The following is a 26,916-nucleotide window of genomic DNA, read 5'->3' on the forward strand; positions in this document are numbered from 1 at the left end:
TCCTCCTTAGCCCCCACCGGAAACAACCATCTAATTAATCCCACCGCAACCCCACCGCCTCCTCCTAACCTCCACTACCACCGCCCACTCCATTTGCACCTCCGAAATCACCAAACATCGCAACTCTCCACCACCAATCAGTCGCCACCCACACAGCCCTACAAATCGCAGCAATTCGCACCCCAGTGCCACCCTTAAACTCCCAGAACACCGCGAAACCCTCGCCACCACCCAAAACACCAACCACCACAAACCACAACAGTAACAACACTCACAAACCCCGAGTCTCCCTCGCAACCAGCAGCGCCGCATCTCCCTCACTCTACCCCGACAACCGCATCTCCCTTACTTAACCACTGCTCCCTCGCATCTCTCTCAGACTACAACCAATTACAACAACATCGACACCAATTGTCACTAACACTACACCGCAGAGCCCCCTTAATAACCGCGACCAACACCAGCCACTAATTTGTGGGATGTTGTTGGTTTTATGGCGATTACGGCGGTGGTGATGGTGGATTTTGTGGGATTTCGTGGGTTTGTAGGTGGTGGGTATTATGGCGAGTATGGCGGTGGTGATGGTGGGTTAGGTTGCCGGGGAAGGAGAGGTGGGGATGGGAAGGGGAAGGGGTGGGCTGTAGACAGCGGCGCAGGGTGGTCATTTAGGCCGTAAAAGAGGGGCTAGGGGCTTTGATTTTTTTTTTTTCTCTTAATTTTTTTTTTTTGGTTTTATTTTTTTTTTTTTAATTTTTTAACCAATAAATTTGCGACACATGTCACTTTAACAAAAAAAATAAAAAATTAACCCATTCAACCGGTAACCGGTTTTTGGGATTGAAGAAAGATAGATCACCTTAAAGTTGGGATTATTGAGGAACAATCCAAAGTTGGAATTAATGAAACTAAATTGGTAAAAGTTGGGATTAAAAAACGGTATTAATCCTTTTTCTTTTAATTGATGATATTGTAGCTAGTTCTTCGGATTTTGATTTTTTTTGCCGTTGTCATGTTAATCGGGCGAGGAACACCTTAGCTCATATGGTAGCTAGGTGGGATACTAGAAATTGTGATGAATTTGTTTGTCTCGGTCCTTTTCCTCAAAGTCTATTAACTTTAGCGGGAATTAATCTTCTTTAATAATATTCCCTGTTGGTTCTCAAAAAAAAAAAAAAAAAAAAAAAAAACTAATTTAGTTTTGTTTTCATAACAATCGAAATCAACTTCTTTTTTTTTTCTTTTTTTTTGTTAACAATTCATTTATCCATGCATATGAAATACCCATTTGGCCATTTAGAATACTCGGCTATGAAAAAAAGGTGATTAACTGCTAAACATCGCCCGCAAATCTCCACATAAAGCCCACAAATTAAAAGTGAAATGACTCTTTTGCCCTCGAACTAAAATTATATTTTCTCTACTCTAGTAAAAAACACACTCTCATCTTCTCTTAACTTTGTAGTCTCACTTTCTCTCTCGAAAATATTTTTTCAAAATGTCGAGGCGGCAAGGCAAGGAAGTGGCGGCACCGGTGGCCGGAGCAAGGGGGTTTGGAGGAGGAAAGGTATGGTTTTTTTTTTTTGTAAATTTTTTTAATTTAAAAAAAAAAAAAAAAAACCGGAAAAGGTGGTGGCCCGGCGGCGACTGGTGGCTGGACGGCGGTGTTTGGGCGGCGGCGTTTGGCCCAGACGCCGACACCACGGTTCCGGCGCCTTTCCCAGACGCCATTGCCACGGTGATGGCGCCTGGGCAGGGCGCCGGTACCACGGCGGCGGCGTCCACGTCAGACGCCAACACCGTGGCACCGGCGTCCTGCCCAGGCGCCACCACCGTGGCTCTGGCGTCTGGGACAGGCGCCGGAGTCCTAATTTTTTTTTTTTCATTTTCTTTTATTTTTTTTTTTGAATTAATTTTTCAAATTTTTTTTTGCTTTTTTTTGTTTTTGTTTTTCCGTTTTATTTTTTAATTTTTTTTTTTACTTTGTTTTTTCCAATTTGTTTTTTTTTGGGTAATTTTTTTTTTTTGCTTTGTTTTTTCCAATTTTTTATTTATTTATTTATTAGGTTATTAATTTTTTTTATTTTTAGGTTGTTAATATTTTGTAATGTTTTTAATTTATTTTCCATCATATGTATATTGTTTTATTTATTTATTTTAATTACTTTTTTTATGTGTATATTACATGTTTATATTGCATATTACATGTTTTGTTATTTTGTGTTAGGCATCGTATTTTCGTTCTGGGGCTGGGAAGAGTATGGACATTATGAGAAGTACGATCAACTCAATGGAGAGCTCGGGGCCCAGACACGTTAGATCCCGTGGTATTTCGGCCTCGGCTCGTAGAGAACGGGTGCACTATTCTGAGGATGATGAAGATGATGACGGTGATGAGGAGGAGGAGGAGGAGGATGCAGATGAGGATGTGGACGATCAGAGTGGACCATATGATGATTACGGTCCATTCAGTCAGAGGCTTGATGATGTGTATGAGACGCGTAGGGTAGACGTGCGTAAGGGTAGAGATGGTAGATTTGTTAGTAGATCTGGCACATCATCTGCGTCCACTGTGTCTGCGGTTAGCAGAAAACGGTCGAGGGCCGTTAATGATTCTTGGGTGGTGAGGGGCGAGGTGGCTGGGGGACCTATAGACGGGAGTGTGATTCCTAGCTTTCTAGGACACATCGCTACCCGTATTTGGGAGGACCAAGAGCGGGCTTTGGATAGCGGCATTTTGAAATGCCAAACCCGGGAGAGGACTTGTAACTTCTTGTGTAGTTGGGCTGAGGCTTGGCCGGAGGAGAGCGAGATGGTCGGCCGATTGAGGGGCACTAGAGTGAGCCACCTTCCTGCCACCATGCATGAGAGGATTGACTCGACGCTGATCACGGCTTTCGTTGAGCGATGGCAGCCGGACACGAACTCTTTCCACCTTCCGTTCGGTGAGATGACGATCATGTTGCATGACGTCGAGGCCATCCTTGGGATTCCCGTAGAGGGAAACCGAGCATCTCTTGTCACAGATGCGGATCAGGCAGATTTATTGGCGGAGCTGTTGGCGGTGGATAGGGCTGCGCTGTACACAGCGGCACTTGGTGTGTGGGATCACGGCGGTGTTAAGATCGCAGCAGTTTTGCAGCGATGTTTGCACCCCACTTCACGTAGGACGCAGGACACACAGCTGGCTGCATATGTTTTTCTTCTTCTCGGGTGTACCTTGTTTCCGGATAAGAGCGGAAACAAGCTCAGGCCACGCGACATAGTTGACGCGTGTGAGCCCGACAGAGTAGGCCAGTTATCTTGGGGGTCGGCTACATTAGCGTACATGTATCGCTAGTTAGGATTCTCGAGCCGGGCTGATGCGGCAGGTATCACTGGATGTATGACGTTGTTACAGACGTGGATATACGAGTATTTCCCGGCGTTTCGACCACACCGCGACCCGGTTCCTATTGGGGATGGCCAGCCACGTGCCTGTGCGTGGAGTCCGCGTGTCGAGAAGAAGTCCATTGACCGCCTGCGATCGATACGGTTATTGCTTGACAGGATGTCCCCATTAGAGGTAAAGTGTTTAAATTATTTCTACTTTTATAGTTTGATGTTTTTATTGTATGAATCTTACTAATTTTAAAAAATGTGCAGGTGAACTGGATGCCTTTCGGCCAGAACCCTAGTAATAGGGTACCCAGGACCCTCTACACGGGACTGATTCAGTATCGTGAGATCGTAGAGGCGTACATGCCGCAGCGCTGTCTTAGCCAGCTTGGATATGTCCAAGTTGTTCCTCCTCCACCAGCATGGCCCTGTAAGGCCGTCCGATCTGCGTCGTCGAAGGAGTACGTCGTCCAATGGCCGGCAAGCATGATTGGCACGTGGGAGCAGTTTCCAATGGTTGCCCGCATATGGATTGAGCAGCTGCAGCGGCCGCCAACTGGGGTGGCTGCCATGTGTGACCAGCACTACATGGAGTGGTACAACCGGCACTCGCACCCGAGGTTGATCAGAGACGTCCACCACGACGACGACGCCGATGATGATGATGTGCCACCGCCCACTGCCGTGGATGCGGTACGTCTCATAAAACATTTGTAGTTGTGTTTTTTTTCATATAATACGTCGTTATTGAATTTTATGTGTTTTGTTATGTGTAGTGGATGGGAAAGATGACGCAGTTGGGACACAGACTTTTTGAGGAGAGGGACAACATGACGACTGCAACAGGCAGAGCTGTTATTGATGAACTGGAACGGGCCCTTGAGCAGTGGCAGTGGGCGTCACAGAGAGATTATTGATATGTCGGCAGTGCATTTATATAACATTTTCCTAGTTGTTTGTAAAAGTTAACATTATCTATTCTTATAATTATTATTTTAAGTTCTTAGAATTTGACATTATATTTTTAGTTTTTATAATTTTTATTTTAAGTTGTAATTAGTGGGCATACGAAAATTAAATACAAGTTCACATTTAAATGGGAAAACTAAATAGCAATAACAATAGAAGGTCACATAGAAAAGGCAACTAGATTGTTCCACTGCTGCACCCGGTCATGATATAGCGCATCCCAGCCCTCTACGCTTGCTGTACGAATGGTGTACCACGTTGGTATGATCGGTGGGACCGGAAAATTGGGTGACAGGTCCAGTCGGATGAAATGTCTGTATGACGGCCCCAGAAATCCAATAGCAACCTCTCTTACCGGTCTGGTGACGGTCTCACGCGAACACCAAGGCAGAACCGTGGTACATGGATAGTAAGCTCCACCATGCAAACCAAGGCCGAAATGCATCACTGCACACTTGTAGATGTTTGCAACGGCGAAGAGATCAAGTGGCGCGTCGAACCAATGATTTTGACCGCAACGTCCTCCTCCCCACCGGATACGCTGCAGAGACCTATCCAAGTCCTGTCCGTACACGTGGCGATAAACAACTCGGTTTGAGGCGATTTCACTGTACATCAACTGACGCACTAAACCGTAGTTGTCTTCACCCATCTGAAACACATCAGCCACAACCCGAAATCCGCAGTTACCATCTGCAACCACATCATTCCACCCGTCCAGGAACGGCATCATGATGTTAGGGATCCTGTCTTTATATGGAAAATGTTCAATGTCCATTCTACCTGTTGCACACATCAAAAAACACAATTAACAAGTCAGCAGAAAACTAAACAAACACTCTAAAAAGTAAATTAAACTAAAGTACCGTACCGGTGCCGGGCATATTCACCGACGAAGAAGTTTGACTACCACTTGATGACGATGTACGACCACGGCCACGACCACGACCACGACCACGAATATACTCAAACGCACTCCTTTCCCGCCGTGGTTGTCGGCCCCGTGGTCGCTCGACCCCCTCAGGTTCCTCATGATCCAAGCACGACGAGTTGAACATGTCATGAAGTACGTGGGTAGCACTACGAATGATTGAAGGGTGGCTGGAGGACACTTGGTCAAACATCGAACGAAACTGCTCCAACTCCTCCTGTTCACGGTTGACTGTCTGTGGAACAGCATGCTCTCCGATAACGAGCGTCCGCCAGAATGGATGAACCTGATCAACATGTAACGACGCCCTATCTTGCGTAATTACGCGGTGAATGGTGCATGCACAAGGTAGTCCATGAGTCACCGATAAAGCACATCCGCACCGAATAGCCACTTCATCACCCAACTCCCTCATCCTGGTGTGCTCGCTCAGAATCAACCCCAAGCAGTAGTGTGACACACGACCATGGAGAATCTTAAATATGAAATGGCTATACATCGTGCCATGTCGCCGTCTGGAGTCCTCGAGAGAGTTCTTGATGCCGTTCCTCTGAGTATCAATAGCCTTGTTTATTCTCCCGAACAGTGTATCCAAAGCAGAGGTGGAAGAATCAATCCAGTCCTTCAGAGCTCTATGAGCGCTCTCAACTCTACATGTAGTAGTGTTTCCAAAATGAAGAACTTGGTTTGTCCAATATTTGACAAACTTTTCCCTCTGAGGCACCCACTGCTGCATCACATAGTCTACGATTGCCGGGCACCATTGGTATGCATCCTTGAAGTTATCCAAGGCTCGGTCGTACTCTGCCTCCGTAGTAGCTTGCAGGATCTTCCGCCACTTACCATTTACCAATCTCTCTGCTGAATCTAAGTTCTTGTTGAAAAGGTTGTAGGCTTTGACTTTCACGCAGTTGTTGATGTGCCATGTGCACAGTAAATGGCTCGACTCCGGAAACAGCTCCGCTATAGGGGCAAAGAGACCTCCCTCACAATCGCTGACGATGGCCGATGGCTGAACACTTGGGCCGATGTAATTTCTCAACTTCTCCAACACCCAACGGTAACTCGCAACCGTCTCATCCTTCATAACTGCATAACCAATCAAAAAGTTTTGGTTCGTTGGAGTCATCCCAACCATCTCAACCAGTGGAAACTTATACTTGTTTGTCTTGTACGTTGAATCGATCAGAATCACAGATGGCCAAGACGAAATCATATCAGCACAATCAGGATGCACAAGGAACAAATGAGTCACCTCCGATGTGTCTTCATCAGATTCAAACCAGTACAGGTAACCACGTGCTTGTGCCTGGTGTAGAAGCTGCTGGATAGGGTTCCTTCCCTCTGACCGTTCAAACCTCAATTTATGTCTGACGTTGTAGATGTGTCTTCGGTTTGGCTGGTCTTCAGGAAATTTCTCCAACACAGATGCTAATATTTTAGCAGGCTTCACTTGAGCATCACTCATTTCTTTTACAATTAGTTTCGCACCAGGACTTAGGCCACTTAACTGTCGATGACCCACTTCATATGCGATCATCTCATGGTTGTGATACCCCCATTTACCGTAACTCTTCACTTCCCAACCGTCACCCCTTTGCTGTTGTCGAACCTTTACTCTGAACTGACACCCACAACCTTTCCGCTTTGTATCAAACCGAATCGCTTGACTGAAATCTCGTTCCTCCCTTTTGCGATAACGGTCGCATCTCAAAATGCGATCCATTCTACCATCCCGTTGAGATTTATGAGTTGCTACTACTAAACAAAAACCTGATCTAATTGCAACATGTTTCGCCCAATCAACCGCTTGTTGAGCATCTTCGAACAGACCATCGTGTACAAAAATCCCACTATAATCATTTCCGTCTCCACCATAATCCTGCAACAATAACATATAAATATAATCACATAAGATTAGATTAAATTAATACATTTGACACAACATTAGCACAAAAGCAAAAACAATAATAAAATATAAACAACAAACAAAGAAATAAAAAACATAAACAAAAAGTATTCAAAAAAAAAAAAAAAACAAATTTTAAAAATAAAAAACATAAACAAAACTTTAGATTAAATAAAAAATAAAAACAAAAAAAAAACATAAACATAAAAAACATAGCGATCAAAAACACAAAAATCAAACACAAAATTTTACATTACATTTTAAAACAATTAAAAACAAAACAAAATAAAACAAAAAAAAAGCGAAAAAAAATTTTAACACAAAAAAAAAAAAAAAAAAAAACAAATTTTAAATTAAATTTAAAAAAAAAAAAAATAAATAAATGCAGTGGCGCCTAGCCAGGACGCCGCTACCGTGGCGATGGCGTCTAGCCAGGACGCCGCCACCGTGGCGATGGCGCCTGGCCAGGACGCCGCTTTCATGGTGGCGGCGTCTTGGCCAGACGCCAATGCCACGGTGGCGGCGTCCTGGCCAGGCGCCATCGCCACGGTGGCGGCGTCCTGGCTAGGCGCCACCACTACGTTCACGGCGTCCCGGCAGGACGCCAGCCGCCAATTCGTGGTTTTAGATGGCTTCGTACCTCCTTTTCCGGCGTCAACGGCGTCTCTCCGGTGCATCTAGCCGACGTTGAGGGCTCTTCGGTTTCACTCGGCGATCCAGTCCTGCTCCACATTTTTGGTGAGTGAAAATTTTTATTTTCGGTAAAAATTAAAACAAGGGCAATAATGTCAAAATTTTTAAAAAATGTGGGCTTTATGTAGAAAAACGCGGGCGATGTTTAACAAGTCCCTTTTTATAATATACCTGCAAATGAATTAATGAATCCTTGTATGTTTTACAGTTCGAAAATTTGGAAGGATACTTTTCTAGATTAACCAAGGAAAAATATTGTACTGAGCATAGAGCATGTAATTCTAAATGAAGTAGCAACAATAAAAAGACCAAGACAAACATTGGAGCCATTCTTTCCTCTCTAGTTGAATAAAAGTGTCCATCATTGTGTAATTGGCTATGCAAATAGTAGTACCCAACTATGCAAAAATTCATCATCGCACACTCGCACTGACCTTCACGGTTCACACCATCCAATTAATCGAAACTAAAAATAATTGCCAGAGTCAAGAAGGTACTTTTACTAAGGTCATAATGAAGCAAAATACCAAAAGATTCAACAAATCTACCACTGATTGATGGCTTTTCAGATAATATCACGGGCCTAATAAGCCAAGCTAGCAGCACATACATGAAATCCAAGTCTGACTCGTCAACACTTTAGAAGTTCAGAGCTAAACAAGAAGCAGAAATTGGAATAGATTAAGACTTGAAAGGAACAGCCTAATTCATAAGTCTGCAAGTTAAGAACTAGAAGGACCCTTTTTTGCAGCCTCAGCTGCTGCCTTTTCTTCTTCAATCTCTGCAACTATGGCATCAATCTCAGATTCCTCAAGCTGATGCAAACCTTTTTTCGTCATCACAGCAACTTCCAAGTTCTTTCCTCCACTTTCAACCACCTGAGAAATTTTTTGAACAAAGTCAGTCGCTAATATGGAAGCAATGATACAGACCTCCAGACTCAAAAGCATATATTCGTATCAATTATCACATCCACCTTCAAAACTTCAGACAGATTGTACAAGATAGTAGCAAAGCTGCAATGTCTAAACAATGTACAACATCAAGGCCAGGCTTCAGAACTACCAATTTCAAAGTATGAGTATTTACAACAGTCTTAACTAATTGAATCAAAACATGCTCTAAGGATTAAGAATGTAGTGATCAAACTGTAATCATCACACGTCAGTTCCCCAAATTATAAGTCAAACCATGACATTTTGGGCAGCTTTACCAAATATTGACAGATATGTTCAAAGAGGAATACCTCTAGGTGATGGGGCACATAGATATAAGGATTTTACAGCTAAGATGAAGCAAGATCTTACCAGTTGAAGTTCATAATAATGTCACTACTTTAAAATAAACATAGAATTCCAAGACAACTTACTTCAAGCAATGCACGAATAGCCAGCTTGACAGTTTCTTGCCCAGATGTTTCTTTATAATTCTTCTCTAGAAACTCTCTTATTGAGTTAGAGTTTCTTCCAGTTGCATTAGCCTTCCAAGCTGAAAAGGTGCCAGATGGATCTGTCTGGTACAGTGCTGGTACATTAGTGTGTGGGTCGAATCCCACAATCAAAGTGGACAGCCCAAATGGTCTAACACCACCACTTTGGGTATACTTCTGCTGAAGTCCAGCAATGTAACGAGTTATATACTCAACTGTTACTGGATCTTCCAAGGTCAGCTTGTGGCTTTGACATTCAATACGTGCCCTGTTTATTAGAACACGAGCATCTGCTTTGAGCCCAGCACAAGCTAAAGCAATATGATCGTCGAGGTTTACAATTTTTCTGACCGACCTGCAAATGAGAGAAACACAGTGTTTTATGTATAACACAGAAGGCGTAAAGTCATGCCTCTCGCACTTTCAACACGAAAAAAAGAAGAAACAGAGACCTGATATATGATACTAGAACAATTACAGTGAGTAAAGAACATAAACACTGGAGAAGGCCAGACATGATGACATTAAGAGCATGTTGGTAAGAATTATCTATGAGTTGGGAATGATTTTAATTTAACTATAACCATTACCAAGTGTTTGATTAGAAGATTTGGTTAACAATTACCACGGTTTCCACGTATTTGTTACCTCGGTAAAACCTAAGGTAACAATTACCCTTACACTCCTCAAACAAAAAGAAAGGGAGTTAGGCTTAAGTGATACCTTTACATGGTTAAACCAAACAAATAAGGTAGGAGTTAAATGATTCATTTCCTTCCTCTTATTTGTTTCCTTTCCACTCCGTTTTCAATATTCATACCAAACGCCCTCTAAGAGGCAATACTCTGATAAACTAAAGCTTTATTGCCTTTGAGGCTTTGATCACACAACAAGAGGCAAAATGCACAAGAAAATGAAGTGAATCGGACAATATATTCAAATGGAAGGCAAGAAAGCCAATAGCTGGAGCATATTAGTCATAATGTACGTAGTATACAAAATTGAGTATTTCATGATTCAGATTTTTTTGCCTTCTATGAGAGCCTCATTGCACATAATACAACTTTAACCTGCTAACTACCCCATCAAAATCCATTCAAATGTATTCAATCGAATCATTCCACCATCCATGGAACAAAGCTCTATAGTGACTTCTTGATATTCAAGATACCAGTGATTCAATTCTTACCACAAACGAAGACACAAACATACATGAAATCAAAGTCATACATTCGGATCACTCCACATCCATGAAATGAGCTCTATAATGATCAATATGCTTGGCACCCGTGATTCCGTGCTTAACACCAACAAAGATACAAGAATACATCAGTACATGTGTCTTACCAAGTTGTTGCCTTTCTCCCTCAAACAATCCAAATTACTCAAACAAAACCTAAGAAAAGATCTTCCTCAATTACAGATTACAATTGTTCATCAATTCATGTACAATCAATCAAGTTAACCTAATCAGGAAGATTCTCATTGCTACGATACATTGAAAACATCCGATGACACAACAATTTTGAAATTAAACATAAAAACATTTCCCCAAAATTAAGCAATCAAAATCACAAAACCTAGCAACAATAGTTAATTAGACTCGTAAATTTCCCAAAATTAGGTCATAAATCTGAAATAACATAAATCAAAGCTTAAACCCTAAATCACCCCCTTCCCCCACAAATCTCAAACCCTAAAGCCAAAAACAATCAAAATCGACAAATTAAAAAAAAGAGAAAGCAAAAGAAAACCTGGAATCTTGAAGTTTAGCAGCAGATTTCTTCTCAACCCCAAGAACAACAGTATCGGTACCACGAACACCGACGGCAGCGTTACCCTTACGAACGGCTTCAAGCGCGTATTCGACTTGAAAGAGATGGCCGTCAGGTGAGAAGACTGTAATAGCTCTGTCGTATCTCGCCATTGTTGTGTTTGTTGTTTAACTGAGTTTGGTTCACTTTCTCTCTCCTCTGAAAATGGAAGTTGATCGAGTGAGTGTTGGGAGAGATGAAGGGGGTTCGTCTCCGGTGTTAATCGAAATGCTTTTTCAGAACTTGGGCAACAAGACACCCTTTTCAGACTCTACTTTTGCTTTTTCCTTTTTTTTTTTTAAATATTAATCACTACTTAGTGAATTTTTTTGTTAGAATTTGTAAAAATTATCAATGGAAAAGTGTGAATATAAATATATTTAATTGTGCTTTAAATTTTTTTTTATTATATGTTAGGTTGCATTAAAATGGATACAGATAAGGATATAGATAAAACGGATACAATAAGAGTAATGATGAATAATATGGAGTAGTAGATTATGTTCATATAAAAAAAACGAACATTTACAATCTTTTACAAAGTAGTATGGTGTATTATTTAAAAGTTATTTGAACCTTGTAGTTGTATGAGTAACAACATTTGAATCGAAAATAAAACTATGCTACATATACCGAGGGCAACGGTGACCCTCATTTTAAATGTTTAGGGTAGTAGTATAAGACAAAATCGAAGTAAGTGAGGTTTATGGAGGCCTCCGATTGCATCACAAGATCCACCCACGACCGCTCTAATAGTGAATACGTCGCACAGACTACTAGAACATGAGAACAGGGGAGGTGGAATATCTTTGGTTTGTTGCATGTACACGTTCTCAACTGAAAATTAATATTATGTTTATGGCCTCCTTTACTACCAAGTCGTTCTCCCCTTTCTGTTGTAACTTGGTAAATATGCAATCGGTGATTATACGCATCCACTCTGTGATATCTGGCTTTTGCGGTGTTCTTCTCCGGAATGGCAGTGATCTTGGGGGGGTATGCAAGTCCCTGTTCAGACCTTGCCTCAGAAGACTCCCTTCTCAAAGTGAAATACCTGTTAACTCTGTGGAAAGTTAACTCGACAAGGGACATGACCGGTAGAAACCGAGCTCCCTTCAACACATTGTTAAATGTTTCAGAGAAGTTTGTAGTACATATCCCATATATGCGACCAACGTCGTGAAAGAGAGACCACATAGTGAACGGGACTTGAACAATGTACTCCATGGCCTTGGTACAAGCCTCACCGATGAAACACAAATCAGCTTAAAGTTTTCTTTCCTACCTTTGGTACGCCGCAGCCTTGAACATATCTCTCATGTCGTTGCTTCTCACGTGAGTTTTCAAGTTAGAAGCTATGTGGCGAACACAAAACCTGTGATAGGCTCGCGGCTCGGTGAATCAAACGTCACTACTAGAAATAGGCCAATTTACGACGGGCCATTTCCGACGGACATGTTTTTCCGTCGTAGATTCCGACGGATTTTAATTCCGTTGGAAATTTACGACGGATTTCCTACGGAATACAAATCCGTTGGAATTTTGGGATCTCCGACGGAATATTCCGTCGGAAACTTAATTTTTCGATGGAAATAAAATCCGTCGGAAATTTCCGACGGATTATTCTGTCGAAACAGTTATTTTCCGACGGAAATAAAATCCTTCGAAAATTTTCGACGGAATATTCCGTCGGAAATTTACCTTTCCGATGGATTTTATGCATTTTCGACGGAATTATGACTATTAAAAAAAAAAGAAAAAAACTAAATATAAAAAAAAAAAAAAAAAACCGGATCTTTTTCTCTATTCTCTCTCTCTTCTTTTTCTTTTTATCTTTCCTCCTCTCTTTTCCCGAAGCCTTTTCTTTCTCTTTCCTCTTCTCTTTCTCTTTTCTTTCTGTTTCCTCTTCTTTCCTCATCTCTGTTCGTCTTCTTCCTTTCCCCCTTTCTCTGCTCCACTTCTTTTCCCCCTTTCTTTTTCTCTCTCCTCGCATCTTTCCCTCACCGCCTCTTCTCCTCTTCTCTTTCCCCTTTCTCTTTCTCTCTCCTCTCCTCTTCTCCTTTAACATCTACAAACACAACCGCAACAGGTAGATCGAGCACTGTCAAGCATCGTCAGCATCGTGGGAGCACCGTTCACCGGTCGTCCACCGTCAAGCACCGTAGAAGGCCGAAAATATAGGTTAAATATTGGTTAGTTTGTAGATCTAGGTTTATTTTTCACAAAATTTATGATTATAATTATATTTTTGATGAAATTGTAATGTAAGTTTATTAATTTTGCAATGTACGTTTTTAGATCTGGTTTTTCGATTTTTTGGTAATGTAAGTTTATAAATTATTTTTTTCGATTTTTTGGTAATTTTGTAATGAAATTGTAATGTAAGTTTATAAATTGTTTATTTCAATTTTTTGGTTATTGTTTCGGATTTTTTTTCGGATTTTTTTTCGTTTTTTTCGATTTGGTTTGTTGTGGTGGTGGTGGGAAGGACTTGGTAGATCTGTGTTGTGGGGGTGGCGAGGTGGAGTGGGTGGCGAGGTGAATCTGGGCTGGTGCTTGTGGTGTGGGCTAGTGGTATGGGTTAGGGGGACTGGTGGTGTGGGTGGGCAGTCATGGGTTATTATGGGGGCAGGGGGGTATGGGTGGGTAGGGGGGTAGAGGGTGGGTTGGTGGCGGGGGTGGATCTGGGTGGGGAAAGTGGTGCTTTTTTTTTATTTTTTTTATTTACTTTTCCGACGGAATTTTCCGTCGGAATGTACCTCCTCCGACGGAAAATTCCGTCGGAACATCTCCCCCACCGACGGATTTTTACTTAAAGTCAACAAAAGCCCCGACAGAACATAATCCGTTGGAATAGACCTTTCCGACGGAATATCGCGAAATTCCTACAAAGTGTAATGCGACGGTGCTTTCCGACGGAATTTCAGGGTTTTCCAACGGATTTTTTCCGTCATTCATTGACTGTTTTCTAGTAGTGCGTTAGGATCATTCATTGCTGCAATGATCCCAGGATGTCGATCAGATATAACACAGAGGCCATCTCATTGCGTGACATGAACCCGAGTGCAGCCTAGGAACCAAGACCAGCTGGAAGTGTTTTCCCCTTCAACGCAAATGCTAGCGGAAATACTTGGAAGCTTGCATCCACACTTGTAGCAACCAGCAATGTTCCTTTATACTTCCCGTACAAGTGCATCCCATCGATACAGATAACAGACATACAATGTTTAAAACTGTCGATACAAGGACCGAAGGCCCGAAACACTCGTTTAAACACTTCCATGTTGCTGTAGTATACACCATCCACCAGAGCTTTGTGTTTCCATACGACAACGGTTCCCGAGTTTGACTGTTTCAGTGCTTGCATGAAGTGCGGAAGTCTGCCGTAAGAACTCTTCCAATCCCCAAATATTTCAGCTATAGCTTTCTCCTTGGCATACCATGCTCTTCGATACGGAACATCGAAATGAAATTGCTTGGAGATGAGTTCCTGTATGAATTCAACTTTCAAGGACGGATCTTTTCGCACAAAGGACTTCATATACTATGATATTATGGATGAATCCAAGTGTGGGTGATCAGTAGATAATACTTCAGTGACATAGTTCTCCCGGTGCGGGCCTTTGTATGTGACCAGGGTAAAGCCACGCGAGTGCTCACTTGATTTGGTACCCCGTAGCATCCAACCATATTTCTTCTTGCACCGCAAATGAAGAACACTCTCATTCGATGTCACTGTGGTGTAGAATTGATTCTTCTGTATAGAATACATCTTCACCCTTTCTTGAAGCAGTTTCTTACTTTCAAAATACATGCTTTTCTCAAATTCTCCCCCGGGAACAAACGATGTATGGCTACCCGATTCAGCCCCCCAATACTGATCAACTTCATAGTTCTCGTTTACCTAACTGAACCAAGGTACATGAGTTCTAACCAGGGGCTCGCTAACTTCCATGTGTGCAGGTTCACCATCCATGTTTAGAAGTCCATCTTCCTTCTCTCCGCTCTTGGCCTCATCATTTGTATACACATCATATACACACAATTCGTTATTGACAATAGTTTCAAGATGATTTGGCACAAGTTGAGACGGCGATGCTTGAACATCATCATGCATAGGAGAATAACTATGCAATTGCATCGGTGAAGGTGTGATGGTGTTTGATTTCGAAGGCCCAGGTTGGCCGGTCATTGCCACATATGCCCCCCCCCCATGTACAGGTGAAGCTATATGAGAACTAAACGACATGTGAAATTGATCGTCGTGCAACATTCGACTGAAAGATCCCATCCCTTATCCAGTTGATGGAATGTCGTGTGAGGGCACTTGGAAGGGCTCTGTGTTGTAACCGGAAATATATGTAGATTGTTGTTCTGCCCGAGTACTTTGTTGGGTACATATAGGCACCATTTCTACATAGATCTTAGTGGGAACACCCTTCATTGCAACAACGCTCCTCAAAGCTTTCAAATGTTTATTCGTAGAAACAGGTAACACTTGAACCCCATTGCCAGTCTCAAACCTCATTTTAATGTTTAGTTCAACATTCCTTGGGTTTGAACCTATACTACTATGAACCTCGTTCACCGAATCATTGAAAGTCATGTTCGGTTCAAGTGTTAGTGGTTCCATATTTCCTCCACTATACTCGACACGGGGTCCATCGAACAGAATTTCACCTCCCCACCGGCATAACAAAACTACATTTTGTGCAGCCATATTCTACATAAAAACCAAAACACATTACACTTAAAGGCACTAAATCATCCCTAAATTGTCATAATTAAACACCAATGTAGACATACTTTTCAATTTACAACAACTTAGTATCACTAAATCACCATTAATAAATAATAATGTAGGTTATCATAATCACTCAAAAACTAACAATTATCAACCATTATCAACAATTACCAACACTAACAATTCAACATTATCTAAACTATTATCAACACTAACAATTCAACAATTACCAACACTAACAATTCAACAATTACAAACACTAACAATTCAACATTACCAACACTAACAATTCAACATTATCAATACAAACAATTCAACATTATCAAGATTTTAACCACAATTCCATAAAATTAAAAACCAAAACATAAACCCTAGAATTTTAAAAACCAAAGAGAGATTGAGTACATACCAAATTCGGGTTGAAGTGAGGCTAGGTTTTCAGGGCTTCCAGCGGCCGGTCGTCAGAGTGAGACGGCGGTGGAGGTGGCGGCCTGAACGGAGAAGCAGAAGGTTCTTGGAGAGAGAGAGATTAAGTGAGGGAATGGAAGTGTAGGAATGCAGGGAGAAAGAAGCTCGCTGTTATAAAATAAGGAAGAAGCTCGCTATTAAAAAAAAAAAAAGCTCGCAAGAAACGCTGCCTCATGTTGAACAATAAACGCTGCCTCAGGCAGCGTTTCATTAAGAACAATAAACGCTGTCTCAGGCAGCGTTTTAGGGTCTTTGTTTTTTTTTTTTAAAACTATAAATTACGAAATTTATTTTAAAAAAAAAGTCAACAGGTAAAACATTGAATTTTTTTTTTTCAAAAAAGCAGGGTATAAAACGCTGTATTTTCAAAAAAACAGGGTATAAAACGAGACAGTGTTTTATCCCTGAAACTTAGGTTGGTAAATAGTTTTGCCACGCAACCATTTTGCAAAATACTTTACAAATAGAGCTTAGTTTGGGAAACATCCAAATCTGTAAGGGGTAAGTGATTATAACGTAGCTTATATAGTTATAGTGTGATGTGTCCTCTACTTAGTATGTGTCTTCATGCCCATTAAGTGCAATATAATTGGACACTTTATGTCGTGTGTTAGACACGTACGTCGGCATGGCCATGGTGTAATGTCCAATACATGTGTAGGCACGTGATAAGCCCACCGGTGTAAAAAAACCACACAAATTTTTACCTAGACTCTAGTCTAGGATGAAATCCCTGCACCCCCTTGCAAACGACGCCGCATCACTATTGTTTTTAATTTCTTTCACCTTCAAACTACAGGACAATCTAACTTGATCTCCATCTTACATCTTTGTTGATCTCTCTGCCATTTCTACTTCTCCGTCGATCACAAAATAACTTTCGGTAGAATTGCTACATTTGCATGCTTTAGATATATTTATGAATTGCAGAGATTATTGTGTATTGATTTGATCAAAAATTGATTGCCGTAACTTACGATCAATTAGTTCAACAAGAAAATAACGAGCTTAATCAAACAGGCAAGCCATATCAAGAAACTAACACAAAAATTATAAAAATAATTTGATCCAATATTTCCTGATTTTTTTTGTGGGATGAAGATCTGGAATTATATATGCTAGTTTACTGTTGTGGTGGAGGCGATGACGACGCAACTAAAGTTGTGGATTACTTATTGTTCCAATTTTTAATTTACTTTGTAGTTGATGCCAAATATGAAAGTAATAGAGAGGGAGAAGAAAAAGATGAAGAATGAAGCTTAGAGGATTGTAGAGTATTAAGAAAGAGAGAGAAAATTATGAAGACTAAAGCTGAAGAAAAGATACCAGAAACACCGTACCGTACTGTATAATGAATTTGTTCATGAATGAAAGACAAACATAAATGAACGTATAATATTTTGTAATTGAACATTTAATTATGGTTTGATAGAACATTTAATTATTTTCATAGATGATTAAAAATTTATAAAAGTTATCTTTTTTGTATTATTAAAGGAGTTTGAGGATAATTATTGAGGCTTATGTGAAAAATAAACATATATTAAAAATTTGTGGAGTATATAAAGTATATAATATTTATACATATGAAAATGAACATCAAATAATATATAAATGAACATTTTTTTTATCATTTTCATGAAAAGCTATAGAAAATCAAATTGTTTTGAAATTCCTTATTAAATATGTAGAAAATATATAAAGATCGAAGATGGAAAAAGTGTGGACATTTATCAGAAATCTAATGATCGTCTATTAATATGCGAATAATGATCATATACTAATATATAAATGAACATTTATCAAAATGAAAATGAACATTCAACAAAAAGAATGTATTGTAGTTCATCAAGTAAACACTATAGGTTGTGCAATATGAGTTTGTTCTCCTGTAGCTATTGATTTCACTATATTGTCAATATATCCATAACTTGATGTACATGTATAAATATGACAATGAACATGCATCCATTTCTAGATGAGCATATTTCAATACAAGAATGAACATTTATTAAAATATCCTGAAATTAAAACAAAAACTAACAAACATCTTGACCGTGCATTTAAATTATGGGATTGAACAATTGCAATACTATATGTATAAACATCTACTAAAAAAATCGAAATCTACATCTATTAATATCCTGGCTATGTATCTACATGAGAATAAGCAAAAGGCTTTGATAAGAACATCAAATTTATTTATAAGTAGTTTAAATATAATAAATATGAACATTAGACGCTATATATATATGATAGGAAAAAATAACACATGAAAAACTATTAAAAAAAACAATATATACATAAAAATGAACCTAAAAGAGTATAGAAACTAAAGTGATCAACATATTATATAATGAGCATCTACTCACATATAAATGAACTTATATTGGAATGATAATGAACATGGCATAAAATTAATGAGCATTAAAAAATATATGTGGTTAAACATATAAAGCTCTACTCAAATTTTTTAGTATCTTACTGCTTGCATAAAATATACTTTTATCTTAGGTGTGACATACAAATGATACAGGCAGGCTAAGTAGTAAGTACTACATATACTTAATTACCTACTACTCCATACTATACATAAAAAAGAGTACGTATTTGTAACAATCAATACACATTATTTACAAAACGTGAATGAATGTCTATCAAAATTGAAATAATAAACTTATCAAAATAAAAAATGAATATTTATTAATACGAAAACGAACATTTATTAATACGAAAACGAACATAAACCATGTATGTATCAATATCGCAATAAATATATATAAAATAAAGTGATCTTGTATCAATATGGAAATGAACATTTATCAATATGAAAATGAACATTAATAAAGTTAAAATAAAAATAAAATAAAAATAAAACTACTTTAAGAAATTTTTTTGATTAGGGAAAGAAAAAGAAAGCAGCTATGCTTATGATAACTGTCAATTAGAAAGACAAAGTAGAATTAGAGACTAAAAAAATTTAAGAGGGACAAAAATTGATGGGAAATTCAATCAATGAAATTTTTGTTGATTGAATTTCCATGGAAATTACTAGTAGAAGAACAAATCACACACTTCTAAGTTACATAAATTTTATGTTAATTTTGTTGTATTTTCAATATATATGTGTATATGTCTATTTTAATGATAATCATTGGTTTGTATTTGTTCATATGCCTTTTAAATAGTGAACAAATTTTATTATATGTTAATGTGTAGAGTTATAAAGATGTTCAGTTATGTAATGATAAATGATCATTTATGTAGATATATATGTTTTTTAATATAATAATAATATAATTGAACATTATTGATATTATATTTGTTTATTATAATTATTGCAGCCGATAGTAGAAATGCTCAAGATACTCTTATTGTTTCAAGGAATGTTCACGCTGCTTCTAGCTAGTGCTTCAACAAATGTTCAAGCTACTACAAGTGTTTCAAGAACTGTTCAAGCTACTACTAGTGTTAGTTCTAAGAAGTGTTCGAGGTGGTTTAGGACATACTTCTATTAAGTATGATAAGTTCTTAGTCTTTTTTGATACAAATGTAGCTAAGAGGTTCACTAGTAATGGTAAATGAGGGAGTACATTAGGAAACCATAGCTTTTAAATTATTACTTTCATGAGACTGCATTTTATATTTTTTATCATGTAATGGATCTAAGGTTGTGTTTCTATTAAGCAATGTTTTCTTTCAACCTTAATATTGTTAGTGATGTAAATTATTTGCAAATGAACATTTCATAGATACAAAACACCGAGTTGTTAAATATGTTAAAAAAAGAAATACTAGCTGTTTAACATACAATATTAAAAAAAGAAATATCAAATTCTATTAAAAAAAATAGAAATACCAAATAAAGACTCTTAAGCGAGTAAAATCTATAAGTTCTATTGAACACATATAAGAACATATATCTTTGTATAAATGAACATATATAAATTTATAAATGAATATGTAATACTACTCTTTTGTAATTTTTCTTGATAATCTTTTGTTGATCCTACATTCAGTGTTTTCTTCAAAAGCATTAGTTGAGTTGTGTATTGCATCCTCAGCTTCCTGATTTGGTCTACCTGTTGATAAAAATGAATATATAATATAATATTAATTGTTATTTAATAATATATAAATGAACGATATATTTTAAGTAAATGATCATTTGATGGACTAACATTGTTTGGGTTTAAGTCACAAATCCATTTTTTATTTTGATCACCAGTGAATGTTTTCATGTGTTTCATAATGTAAACTTCACAATTTGTGTAATCCTCATTGCCACTTTAAATGACACATCACTACAATATAGATTATATCAATTTATATGAAGAAAAAAAAAAATGTTCAGTATGTATTTCATATATGTTCATATATGTATCTACAAATGAACATTATTTTTTAATATAAATGGCATATTTTTTTACAGGTAGATGCTCATATATGAATTATAAAATATGAATAGCATATCCATCTCTAAATTCCATCAAATGTTTCACTTAAAATGGTATAAAACTATAATCTAGCTTTGTTTATTATGCATTTAAAAATGTTCATATATGTATGTAAAAATGCTCATAATATTTAAAAAATAATGAACATATTAATAAATGTAAATGCACATATATAAACTATTAAAAAAACATTTGAATGTATTACCAAGTTTTGTATGCATGCGTTCATAATGTTTTATACAAATCAATAACACATATTTAAAATAAAAAAAAAAATCAAATCTGAATATGTTAATAAATACATATTAACATGTAATTATAGGTAAACATGTGAATATTTTCATAATATGATATGAAAATGAACATATAGTGCTTTATAATTGTTCAGTTTACCTAAGCATCCGAGACACTATTTTTACATCTGCAGCCTTAACGCTTGTATATCTTTGAAAGTGTTGGATCTACAATAGGAGATTTTTGTTCGCCGGTTTTTTTGTAGAGGTGTTTCACCATCATCTCAATTTTTACATTATAAACCATTTAATAAATTTTTTTTAATAAATTCTTGTAAATTTAAGAAGTTTGAGTAATATACTTACATTTTTGAAGAATCGTTGTTTCTGTTCTCTGAAATAGATTTCTCCAAACTGAAAAATGAAATTGAAGCAAGTAGATGTTAATTTTACTAATTATTCGAAATAATCACTTTGAAATTGATGAATTATTAACATAAATACTTACATATATACATTTTCTGTTATTAAACTATCAATTTGTTTCCTGAAACACAATCACAAATAAATTCTCAAAAAATTAGTTTTTTTTTTTTTTTTTTTTTAAAAAAAATAAAAAATTTATATGAACATTTATACTTACTCTTTTGATTTTCGCTACTTTTTTCGGTGAAATTTGCTTCGGTTGTTTGACTTCGTCTCTAATGTCCGCCATGGTTGAAGTTTTAAAGCTTAGATGAGAGAGATAATGGAAAGGGAAAATAAAGAGAGAACAAGATATTTTTTTTTTTTTTTTTTTTGGGTATATATATTTGTGGGGTAGAGGAAGTTACTGAATTTTTTTTAGGATTTTAGGGAGTAATAGTATGCTGCATTTTGTGAGGGTATAGTACTGCAGAAACTATGAAAGTAGGTAGATGGGGGAAGGGGTGTTAAACGATGTGTTTAGAGAGGGGTGTAGGGGATGATGCCTAGACTAGAGTCTAGCCATAAATAATTAAAAAAACCAAGCTGCATCATTTCGGTTGGGCTATATTGTAAATTTTCAAGACCAAACCGAAATCGTTTGTATTGATAATGGGCTTCGAAAAACCACAATCTTGGGCAAATAAAACATTCCAACCCCAAATCACTTTGCATTGAACCTTATCTCTCTTGTTTCACTCAAAAGTTACTTCCTATTCAAAGATACAGTGAAAATATTCATGTCTCTCCTCTAATGGCTCTAATCCTTTACTATTTTACTCTTGACTATCTAAAAATGTAAAAGTGTTATCAAGTACGAGTATAATTTTCTACAAGACTTCGAAATTAATTTTACATTGGAAAAATTGTGACATAGTCCGCAATCAACGCATCATATCCGTTCCTGCAATGAAAATGATTTTCAAACCATTGATATGCCTATTTAATAACTAGTGTGAAACTGCACATTAAGGCAAACAATAAAAATTATTTTTTTTTTCATTTTCCTTTAATTGGTATTTTAAATGGTAATAAACATTTTTTTCAATGGTAAAAAAAAAGAACTTTCTTAGGTGCTAAACATTTTCCTTTCGTGGTAAAGTGGTAAGGAATCAAACAATACATATATAGTTCAATTTGTAACTGTAATTCAAATTTGTACTCACTTTAGAGTTATAGAATCTTTAATTTACCCTTAATAATAAAATGGGCCAGTATCTAATGGGTTGCGACCCGACCCACAATCCAATCAAGATATTCCTCAATTAAAGGCCTACACACTTCTCATAAATGCAAACAAGGTACTGAAATGAGATTACATATGTATACAGGTCAAATGCATTATTTACATTTTATATCAGTTAATATTCAACTGTGCTAGTAATGCATACTTTACCAGTATATCACATTACAGTTACAAAATTTACAGGATGTATGAAGGATCAATTATGTACAACTTTTGCTTTCTACAAAACATGTTAATAAGCTCAGTCACTACTGTTATTATTTTACTAGTATGACTGTATAAACCTGTGCTTGCTATAGGCTAACGCGATTCAGAAATGATGGAGTACAAAAAAAAAAAGCTCAAGCCGCTTTGCGGGTTAGTGATAGAATGGTAGACACCATAAGCTTGTAATCAATTGGCTTTGTCAAATAAGCATCCATACCCACCTCCAAGCATTTGGCCTCATCAGACGACATTGCATGGGCTGTCAGTGCAACAATTGGAATGTGGACACTTGTTCCTGATTCCAATCTTCGAATCTCTTTCGTTGCTTCATAGCCATCCATCTGTGGCATCTGCATAGTCACAAGACAGTGTATTGTAGGAAATCAGGAACTTATTAACTATTACTGAATACATTGGATAACCAGTATAGTTCAATGAAGTGTATTACCTGACAGTCCATCAGAATTAAGTCAAAAGGAGGGAAGTTCCGGCTTAGAGTTGGAGTTATACTTCCTGCTCCTTCTGGCAAGGGAGATGTTGTGCAGCATCCTTCTGCATTTAGAGAGGATTTGAGAGTGTTTACTGCTTGTAATCCATCTCCGACAGCCATCACTCTAGCTCCTACTTTTTCCAGCATTATTGTAGCCACTCTCTGAAGAACTGGTGTATCTTCTGCAAGGAGGATCTTAATTCCTTCTAGAGATTTCTGTTCACTCGAATTCTTTGCAAAATGCACATCCTTCCTTTCTTCAGAACTACTGCTGATCAAAGTGTTTCTGTTGTCGTCAAAATCTCTCTGACTGTCACGGTTACCTTCAGGAAAGCCATCTTCATCAAACTCAAGCAGATAGTTGTTTGCTGCTGATAATTGTGAGAATGATGGTTTTACACCTCTCTCCCTTTTCGTTGCCTCATTTTGACTTGCACTTCCGGATCTCAAATGTCCAATGTCTCCTTTATCAGAATCCTCAGAGCTAGAGGCATCATAATGAATTGGATCCACCTCGAGACATTCATGCATTTCCCCTTCTGTTGAATCGGAAGCACTTTCACTTTTTAGCTGTACTTCAATATCCCTTTGCTTAATGACAGCTTCCAAAATCTGAATCATTTTTGACTTGTATAAAGGTCTGTTAACCATCAAAAAGTGCCTCTTTCTTCGAAGCTCTTTCTTGATTGAACTAGGTGTATCATGATTTAATATCCATGCAAACTTTGCTTTGTCTGCATATCTATTGAGGCAGTTCAGCTGCTCCTTCCAGATATTTGGTACTTAAGTCAAGCAAACCAATATCAACGACTATGATAATCTGTGACCGTTTAACATCCTTAGCAGTGAATAGCTCTATCTGGTTTTGTATGTCAATGAAATTGTCATCAGGTGGACCTTTGTCTTTAAAAATCCTTCTAAGCATCTGTGTTAGTTCATTCCAATCAGATGCTTGTAACGTAGAAACCCCCTTTTCATCTAGCCACTGGGACATAATTAGCCTTCCTGTACTGCCACTTAGTGCAAGTAGTACCTACATTCAGAAAATTTTCAATTTTTCATGGAAATCTACATTCAGCATAATTCCATTTATAAAAGAAAAGCCATCTTAAAAAGTGTATAGTATGATCAATTATGGCTTTATTATCATTAAAATACTTAACTCGATTAAAAACAACATTAAAGTCTAGGAATACTGACCATCAGGTTATGGTCAGCTAGTTCTACTTGAATATGCTGTTCAGGAATATTTGAGGCAGTGCCAAGAAGCAAGGATATCTGCATCAATGTCCCAGGCCCATTCTTCTCAACTATCTTTATATCTCCTCCATCTTACGAACCTGTCATATGGTTATAAGTCATCAGGAGGGTGGGTGGGTACAAAAGAATACCGAGGTTGCATTTTTAATCTTTACAGCATCTCATAAAGTAAAACACAGAGATTTGTAAAAGTCACTAATGTTCTCAGAAAGTCATTTTCTTTCTCTTCATGGCTTGGCTAAATTTCGGACAGGGGAGCAGAGGGAAGAGGGACAGGAGCACTCACCAAGGTTCGTACAATGCAAAGGCCCAGACCAGTGCCACCATGCCTAAATAAGAGAACAAAAAGAAAACCAATGTTCTACATTAGAGACTTGACAGTTAAAATGGTAACATGAAATTATGTAGTATCATACAGATAATAAAATGTCAAGAGTCAGTAGGAGGATCAGGTAAAATGCTCACATTCTTGTAGTTGATGGGTCAGCTTGCTCAAAGCTTTCAAATACAGACTCCCATTTATTTGGATTGATACCTGATCAAAGGAGAGTTAAATAAACGCGGTTAGTAAGATAAAGATGAGTAACATATAGTGAAATTAGAAGTAGAATGATCTAAACTTTCAAGTAGATTATTGGGTACAAACCGCAGCCAGTGTCCTCTATTCAAACCAAAGTCGCACTTTGTTTTCTTTTCTGTACGGGTTTTTCATGAAAGATCCCAGTTGCTTTGACTTCATCATTGGAGAAGAGCCTTGATTGAAGGAAAGCCTTCCTGTGTTGCTGCAAGTACCGGGTTTTTCGCACCATCCTCTTAAGATTATGTAGCCAGCTGCAAGGGAAAAAACAATTGAGTTGTATTACTGTTGCATCTGATCTGTAGAAATATTACCCCTCTGATTAAATGAGATATTAATATCATCATAAAACAAAATTGTACTAACATGTTGTGAACTTGATAGAATTACTGATAAGATTTGCGAATTATTTGAACTGCTCGAAGCAGAATCTCCTCGAAGCAACTTAGGCATGTCATCTGAAAAGCAATAGGTAAAACAAGGTATCCTTCAGAAAAAATCAGGGTGTTCTGAAAGATTATACTGACAGTAAATATAACTGTATATGAAAGTACGCAACACATTTTACTATAATAGCTTATATCACAAAGGGATGATTAACTAGTTGTACATTCATACCTGAGAGATCTAAAAGAGTCTCTACGTGGTGGTTGATACACTGAACTGAAAATATGTCAATAAGTCCTTCAAGTTCTCTGCCCAAATTGAATTCTGCTTCTTCGAGCACCAGTTTCCCAGATTCAACCTGTTTTTACAAAATTACAAATTTTTCAGAATTTGGGCTCAAGCATCATGGATTACATCCTGAACAAACTTTAAAAATATTCTATATTTTCAGAATATCTAGGACAGTTCAGTCTCTGAGATAAACGCTATATATACATAAATAGATTTCAACCATCAGATAGGCAATCTGCTTGAATGTCAGTTACCTTACTGAGGTCCAAAATGTTGTTAAGAAGACGGAGAAGTGCATTTGAACACTTTCGAATCTGAGAAACAGTTGCATGTTGCTCATTTGTGAGACAATCATCAGAAATTAGAATGTCCAGCAACCCAATCACTGCAGCCATAGGGGTTCGCAGCTCATGGCTGTTTACACGCAAAATCAAACTTTTAATTTCCAAAATAAACAATTCAACAACCACAAAGACTCTTACATGTTACAAAATACTATACAATTTAAGTCAAGTAATGGCAGCACATTTGACATAGAAACTTTGCAGTGAAATAAGAAGGCTTCAAATACAAGTACTAATAACTTGCCTCATGTTTGCTAAAAACTGGCTTTTGTAATTGCTTGATGCTTCTGCCCGTCTTCTTGCATCTAGTTGGTTTATCAGTTCTTCTCTTAGTTTCATTTCCTTTGATACTCCATTAGTCAATATCAATATGCAAATACATCCGATTACCAGGATACAGACGGAAGCACATATAAGTATCACCAATGTTTTGTAAGCTCTGTGATCCACCTTCCCCATTATATATTCCCTAGGAATGAGAATTACACCCACCTGCATACAAAATTTTATGTTGTACTTAAATCATATTGAAACAATCAATGGCTCAAAGTCTCAATAGTTACCGAGTTCTTACCATAGGAAGTCGTTTCAAATTTAAGAAAAACGAGTCAATGTAATATTTCTTGC

The 26,916-nt window shown here is 37.7% G+C and overlaps 3 protein-coding genes, 1 long non-coding RNA gene and 1 pseudogene across 4 annotated transcripts; 1 reads left to right on the top strand and 4 right to left on the bottom strand.

Annotated features, from left to right (window-relative positions):
• Positions 1–3,812: 3,812 nt before the first annotated feature.
• Positions 3,813–4,415, top strand: LOC110719767. The gene is made up of 2 exons (XM_021898746.1): positions 3,813–4,068; positions 4,152–4,415. The coding sequence occupies exons 1-2, from the start codon at positions 3,862–3,864 to the stop codon at positions 4,290–4,292; spliced, it is 348 nt and encodes a 115-aa protein (XP_021754438.1). The 5' UTR covers positions 3,813–3,861; the 3' UTR covers positions 4,293–4,415.
• Positions 4,416–4,460: 45 nt separating this feature from the next.
• Positions 4,461–5,812, bottom strand: LOC110719766. The gene is made up of 2 exons (XM_021898745.1): positions 5,216–5,812; positions 4,461–5,127 (listed from the first exon to the last, which is right to left on the bottom strand). The coding sequence occupies exons 1-2, from the start codon at positions 5,772–5,774 to the stop codon at positions 4,505–4,507; spliced, it is 1,182 nt and encodes a 393-aa protein (XP_021754437.1). The 5' UTR covers positions 5,775–5,812; the 3' UTR covers positions 4,461–4,504.
• A 2,521-nt stretch (positions 5,813–8,333) lies between these two features.
• Positions 8,334–11,405, bottom strand: LOC110719768 (proteasome subunit alpha type-7). The gene is made up of 3 exons (XM_021898747.1): positions 11,061–11,405; positions 9,247–9,661; positions 8,334–8,755 (listed from the first exon to the last, which is right to left on the bottom strand). Exons 1-3 carry the CDS (start codon positions 11,231–11,233, stop codon positions 8,600–8,602), a joined length of 744 nt encoding a protein of 247 aa, XP_021754439.1. The 5' UTR covers positions 11,234–11,405; the 3' UTR covers positions 8,334–8,599.
• An 8,896-nt stretch (positions 11,406–20,301) lies between these two features.
• On the bottom strand, positions 20,302–21,544 carry LOC110719764. The gene is made up of 3 exons (XR_002511164.1): positions 21,531–21,544; positions 21,389–21,436; positions 20,302–20,414 (listed from the first exon to the last, which is right to left on the bottom strand). It is a non-coding gene; the product is annotated as an uncharacterized LOC110719764 (long non-coding RNA).
• Positions 21,545–22,682: 1,138 nt separating this feature from the next.
• Positions 22,683–26,911, bottom strand: LOC110719763 (annotated as a pseudogene).
• Positions 26,912–26,916: the final 5 nt, after the last annotated feature.

This window comes from Chenopodium quinoa, unplaced genomic scaffold, assembly GCF_001683475.1.
Source record: "Chenopodium quinoa cultivar QQ74 unplaced genomic scaffold, ASM168347v1, whole genome shotgun sequence".
Classification (NCBI taxonomy): domain Eukaryota; kingdom Viridiplantae; phylum Streptophyta; class Magnoliopsida; order Caryophyllales; family Amaranthaceae; genus Chenopodium; species Chenopodium quinoa.

What these genes read in the sequence shown, in the direction of transcription:
- LOC110719767 (XM_021898746.1), top strand. Translation starts at nt 3,862, where the DNA reads ATGATTGGCACGTGGGAGCAGTTTCCAATGGTTGCCCGCATATGGATT. An exon ending in CGCCCACTGCCGTGGATGCG is followed by an intron (nt 4,069 to 4,151) that starts GTACGTCTCATA and finishes TGTTATGTGTAG; the next exon opens with TGGATGGGAAAGATGACGCA.
- LOC110719766 (XM_021898745.1), bottom strand. Translation starts at nt 5,774, where the DNA reads ATGTATAGCCATTTCATATTTAAGATTCTCCATGGTCGTGTGTCACAC. An exon ending in GGTGAATATGCCCGGCACCG is followed by an intron (nt 5,128 to 5,215) that starts GTACGGTACTTT and finishes TGTGTGCAACAG; the next exon opens with GTAGAATGGACATTGAACAT.
- LOC110719768 (XM_021898747.1), bottom strand. Translation starts at nt 11,233, where the DNA reads ATGGCGAGATACGACAGAGCTATTACAGTCTTCTCACCTGACGGCCAT. An exon ending in GCTAAACTTCAAGATTCCAG is followed by an intron (nt 9,662 to 11,060) that starts GTTTTCTTTTGC and finishes TCTCATTTGCAG; the next exon opens with GTCGGTCAGAAAAATTGTAA. An exon ending in CTATTCGTGCATTGCTTGAA is followed by an intron (nt 8,756 to 9,246) that starts GTAAGTTGTCTT and finishes AAAATTTCTCAG; the next exon opens with GTGGTTGAAAGTGGAGGAAA.